This window comes from Nicotiana tabacum, chromosome 8 (assembly GCF_000715075.1).
Source record: "Nicotiana tabacum cultivar K326 chromosome 8, ASM71507v2, whole genome shotgun sequence".
Classification (NCBI taxonomy): Eukaryota; Viridiplantae; Streptophyta; class Magnoliopsida; order Solanales; family Solanaceae; genus Nicotiana; species Nicotiana tabacum.
In genome coordinates this window covers 10,293,543-10,299,847 of record NC_134087.1, presented here as the reverse complement: position 1 = coordinate 10,299,847, position 6,305 = coordinate 10,293,543, and the positions used below count along the sequence as shown (strand labels likewise).

General features: G+C 32.7%; 1 protein-coding gene across 1 annotated transcript; it reads right to left on the bottom strand.

The window, feature by feature from the left end:
* Window positions 1–3,989: 3,989 nt before the first annotated feature.
* Window positions 3,990–5,876, bottom strand: LOC107794271 (putative UPF0481 protein At3g02645). Its single transcript, XM_016616747.2, has one exon. It carries the CDS (start codon window positions 5,819–5,821, stop codon window positions 4,169–4,171), a length of 1,653 nt encoding a protein of 550 aa, XP_016472233.1. The 5' UTR covers window positions 5,822–5,876; the 3' UTR covers window positions 3,990–4,168.
* Window positions 5,877–6,305: the final 429 nt, after the last annotated feature.

The following is a 6,305-nucleotide window of genomic DNA, read 5'->3' as shown; positions in this document are numbered from 1 at the left end:
ACAGGCCAGTGAACGAGTTTCAAACCGGAACAGGTTGGCTTTCCTTGAGATCTTCTCAAGGACTCATGAAGTCGAAAAGCCATGGAGTATAAGAGACTAGAAGTAGTCGGAGAAGGCATGAGAACACCATAGGAAGGAGGTTCTCGCCAGTAATGGTGATTAGGGTTAGGGTGAGTTGAGAAAGAATTTGGGAGAGGATGGATTCAGAGGCGGTGCAAATGAGAGAATGGGGGTAGGGTTTGGGGGGTCGTTTGATTAAAAAGGGAATGGGCTAACGTGGACCATTGATCTGGGAGATCAACGGTCGAGATTAAATGGGGTAGGTGGGTTCCGAGTTTGGGTATGGGTTAATAGGGTGTGGGTCAGGTTTTTTAATTTAAAATTGGGCTGGGAATTAGGGTCCGATTTGGCTATAATTGAAAGTCAATTTGGCTATAATTTAAATAGCTAGTTTTTCCCTATTTAATTTATAAAAAATAGAAAATAATTTAAAAATTCTAAAATAATTTATAATACCTAATTAGCAATTTAAAAATATAGGATCTAATTTTATGCATATAAAACATAATTAAATCTTAAAAGGGCTAATATTGCAATTATGTGCAATTTAGCTCTAAAAATATTAAATGTAATTATTAAAATATATAAAAATTACCTTAATCATATTTTGGCATAAATATAGAAATCCAATAGATGAATTATCAAAATAATAGTTTTGGAAATAATTGGGGATTTTATGGATAAAAAGAGAGAAAATAAATCAATTTAAAATCTTAAAATTATGGAAAAAAAATAATAAAAACCTTGGGCATGCTTATATATATGCATATATATATGTTATTTTGAAGGTATTTTGCATATTGAAAATATATAGTGAAAAATTAGGTATCAACAGCTAGACCAAATGTTTCAACTCCTTCTTCTTCTGGTTCTCAATCATTTAAAAGAACTGCGGGATCAAGAGCACTTAGTGCTTGGGCGGGGTTCACGTGTTCTCAAGGTTCTACTTAATTTATGAACTACCAATAAAAATTCCTCCGGACCTTAAAGGATTTATGAAGTTTGTAAGAGATACCATGTAACTTGTATGACAAAAAATTATATGTATTATGTAACTTGTATTTTGGTAGATTTTGATTAGTTTCTTTTTCTTCTCAATGATGGTATTAACACCTTGTTGTGCTCATTCCATAGGGGGGAGGAAGACTAAGAAAGATACTGTCATATTTTTTTTAATGCTATAATAAAATTATAACGCATTGCTTTGAATATCTCTTTACAATATTTTTGTCTTTAAATTTGAATTAAAACATTTAGGTATTTGGGCTGGGGGGATTAAGACAAGGAATTTTTACATTCCTACGCTACATAGGAAACCTTATTACCCTCAATGTTTAAGGTTTGACTTAATTACACTTAGTATACCAAATTACCAATTCTATACCATAATTAATTAAGGGTATAGTTAATTGTACATTATTTACTCCTTAATTAAAGGAATCTGCACATTTCTCTCTCCTAACCCCTCAGTCCCACCCACGTTTTACCCATACCCACGTTCTTTTTACCATTTTCCATCTTCTAAAACTAAATTCTCCATCTAAATTCACAAAAAATTGAAAATTTTTAAACATAACAGTATGCACAAACGTGAAGGCGAAATGTGCACTACGAATGTGAAACAAAAGCAATAGAAGCATAGGAACAACAAGCTTCGCGCAACAACATCATGATATTTCAGATTTGGGTTTTCAAATCAAAATCGCTACAAATCCACCATTGACAGCCATTAAAAAGTTTTGAAGCTTTGAATTCAAATTTGGGTTTTCAAAAATTATTATTTGTTTTGATTGAGTGTTGTTGTAAATAATTGGGAATATGTTTTGGAGTTTATATCTCAATTTTGAGGGGTTTTGGTGAAGATTTAGACTTGGTTTTGGCTGAATTTCATATTGAAACTCGAAGAAGAAGACATATTGCAGAAATTGTAGATAAATTATAGATAAATTATAGATAAATTGTAGTTACAGTTGGATTGATCAGAATTTGAACTAAATACATCTTCGTTGCCGTTGACGGTTTCCGACGAGGAAACTCCTCTGTTCTCTACTTCTCCATTCTCCATTTCTTATTTTTACTTCTGTTTTACTTTTTCTATTTCTAATCTGGGTTTATTGATTTCACACACTTTATACACACATTTGATACAACAAAAATATGAAGTCGTTACAGTTGGATTGATCAGAATTTGAAATAAATAAAAGAGATTTTTACATCTTATGCCATATATATTTCAAATTTTATGGAAGTCTGATTTTATGGTAATATCTATAAAATTCTTAAATTTATCTACAAATAAACTACACATCAGTTTTAGGATGTATAAAGCAATATTATTTTCATAATTATCTACAAAATTACTACATTTATACTACAATTAAACTACAATCTATGTTGAAAAAATGTTGACTACAAAATTTTCCTCTTCATCTACAAATTTCTACAAATATACTATAAATCAGTTTAAGTATGTATAAAACAGTATTATTTGTAAGGGTATCTACATAATTACTACATTTATACTACAATTAAACTACAATCTATGTTGAAAATCTATAAATTATCTACAAACTGGGTACATTAAATTTTATTATCCCAATTCCCATTCAATTGTAGCATAATTAGAATTTTTGACATAATTGCATTTTTTTCAGAAGATTTGTAGAAGTTTTAGTCGTTTTTATTTGTGAAAACAGAAAATAAAGCATCTACAATCAGAATACAAATAATCTACAATTTATCTACATTTTCTGCAATATGTCTTCTTCTTCTTCGAGTTTCAATCTGAAATTCAGTCAAAACCAAGTCTAATCTTCACCAAAACTCCTCAAAATTGAGATATAAACTCCAAACCATATTCCCAATTATTTTCATCAACACCCAATCCAAACAAATAATGATTTTTGAAAACCCTAATTTGAATTCAAAGCTTTCAAGTTTTTTAATGGCTGTCAATGGTGGATTTGTAGCGATTTTGATTTAATGACGAACTGAGATTTTGATTTGTAGCGATTGTGAGAAAAAAAAGAAACAGAATTTGATTATAAATTGAAGATAAAGGATTTCCGTGATATGATTTGATCTCTTTTCTGTTTCAAAACTTGAATTTAATGTAGAATCAATCAATCACAAGATTCTTTCCTGATTTTTCGCGCGTTATTAAGGGAAGATTCTGCCCTATTAATTCCTAATAAACGAATGGTACAGAAATTGTAGGAAAAATGTGGACTAGGCAGGTAATTTAGATACTATGCACATATTTGGTAATAAAGTTTCATATATGGTATAGGAAGGAAAAAATTTACCATCTTTTTTTTTTCTTTAATTTCTATAAAAATTTTAAAAAAAGTATCTGTTGGGTCCACTTAGGCCCGAGACCAGCCCACTTAGCCCGGGACCATTAGTTCGTGGGTCCGATCCTAGATCGGTTCCTACGAAAAGACCACTAAAACCGGGACCGCGAGGACATGCCCACTTAGGCCTAGGACCGGCCCACATGCCACCCTTAGGTTAGCAATAAGATGTATCGTATCCTATCTCAGAAAAGTTGAGTTTCCTTTAGTTACTAGTACTAAGTAAGGTATCATCAGTAATCTTATAATAGTTGGAAAAGAGAGAGGGGAAAAGAAAAAAATTATAATTTTCCACAACATTGAAAAAAAATTCAACAAGAATCTTGAAAGAGATAAGAGTCCATTGGCTGGAAAAATCAGGCCGTGAATTAATCATCAAATCAGAAAAACATTATAATAGCACCATGCATCTTTCGTCTAAACAAATCTCACAAACCAACCTTTCACTTTTAGCATTACTTCAACCAATAGTAATTCCATTGGGAGAGCCCTTTTTACTCTATCCTATGTGCTTTTGCTAATCTTAATAAAATAAAGATTACAACCTGGAAAAACCAAAAGATAACAGGGAAAAAAAAAAAAAAAAAAGACAGCTCGATGCACTAAGCTCCCTCATGCGCGGGTTCCGGGGAACGAATTGGGCCTCAGGGGTCTATTGTACACAATCTTATCTTATATTTCTGCAAGAGGCTGTTTCCACAACCGTGATCTCCTAGTCATATGGCAGCAACTTTACCCGTTACAACTTTAAGAAATCAGTCATCAGAACTCTGAATATGAAATATACGAGCACATTTATAGACTGAACAAAATGCTTGTAAAGTCATCAACATTAACAGCATAATACAAGCCAAGAATGTGAGAACTTGCCATGACCCAAACACATAATGCTTCATCATTTTTCCAGTCTTGATATTCCATCTTCCATTGTAAAATCCATTCACATCTTCAATCACTTTATCTAAGAATTGCACTTTAGTTAATCTCAACGATCTACTCATTCCATTCCACAAATTTGCAACCTCTTTATCACTCTTCAATCGGTTCAATATTATTCCTCTTTCCCTAAGTAACATTGCATCCTCTTCTGTATCAATAATCCCGTTCATTAATTCAGTGTAACGCGTAAAAACCAACGGTCCTGATGCATTACATGCTTCATATGCAACTAAATTCCTCAAAATGACCTCTGTGTTTACGTCTAGACTGACTGTAGGCAAATAAAATTTCATCTTTTTATCGTCGAAATTTATGCTCATGATTCCAGCATTGGTTGCTACAAAACTGACTCCAGCTTTAGATAGTTCAGTTACTGATGGGATGGCTATTTCTTTAAAAAGAGGGGGTTTATTGACATTAGTTTCAGAATTTACTTCAGCTTTTTCTTGAGAAAAAAACATATATGTAATGGGTAGTATAAAAAGTTTAATTCCAGGGAGATTAGAAATAAATTTCCAGGGCAGCTTAAACATGAGTTTAACAGGCCTGGAAAATACTATTCTTTTAAGAAGACGTACCGGACCTCTGTTTATTTTCACAAGGATTTTCCAGATTTCATTAATAAGTTGTCCGATATGACTTGATTTCCCAACGAAATTACTATTTTCGACTTGGTTGGCATCTGTTTGCTCGTGATCATCTTCTGTTATTTCAGAAGTTGCATCCAATTTGGGCACGATAAATTGGTACAAAAAGTCTAGCAAATGAGCACATTCTGTGACTTGAATTTTTGGGAATTCGTCAACCATTTGGAACGGAGAAAGCTCTTTACAGAACGCCGTTAGCATACATACCAGCATGTTATCAGCCAACTCTAAAGATGAAAACTGGAATTCCAACATTTTTCTTAATATAAATAACGGGATTTGATTTTCAAGCATAATTAAATCTCTAAGAATGGCATTATGCGCGGATTTTCTCCCTGCAATATCAACCAAATGTGACATTCTTGAGGAAACTTTAGTTAGAATTTTACCTTCTCTAATCGCGTAAATTTGAAGGAACTCGAGTAAAAAAGAGGCGTCTACAGCCATCATCCAGGCCAAAGTTTCCCCATTGAAATTCAAGTACTTATGATACGAACAACGAATTCTATGCTCAAAATTTATCAACTGTTCCACAAGATGCTGAAATTTGAGACTTTGTAACTGTTTCTGAGTTCTTTTTGCAGCAGCTAATTTGTACCTTTCCATATCGTGCAATTCTGTACGCCAATAATGGTATGGCCCTATTGACACTACTTGTGGCACGTATGAATCTTGATCGCTCAATAATAGAGATTTTGGGACGTTGAAAATGCTAACTGGGATTTCAGTATCTTCGTCAAGTTCTTCGTCAAGTGTTCGACGGATTTGAATAACCCATCGATTTTCATCGAAGTTTGAAGTAGTATTGCAATTTGAGGTCATGTTGGGTGGAAAAGAAACAGTTTCAGATACTTAATTAGATAACAAAAAAAATGTAGTGTAGCGGTTTCGGTTTATTGAATGGTGGAGTTAAGTGAAATTAAACTCTAAATTTATAGGTGTGAGAATGAATATAAATGTTATTAAGATAGACCGATTTCGCCTAATCTTAAAAGGCGTACCATAGCTGATATTATTAATTTATTATGGTTGCTACGAGTGCATTCACAAGCACCTCTTTTTTGTAATAAAACATATAATACTAAGTAGGATTATAATATTATCCTTTTGCTAGCCAAAAAAGATGCGTAAAATCGAATAAAGGGGTTTTTGGCCTTAGCAAAACGAATGAACTTCTAATAATGTATGGCATATAGAACCTTTGGTTCTAACATTTCTTTCTCCTTTTAGTGTTTTCCTCAATTTTCTTTAATCGGCAACTAGTTCGAGGTTTAGATTATGGTTTTATACTAGCTAGCTAGCTAAC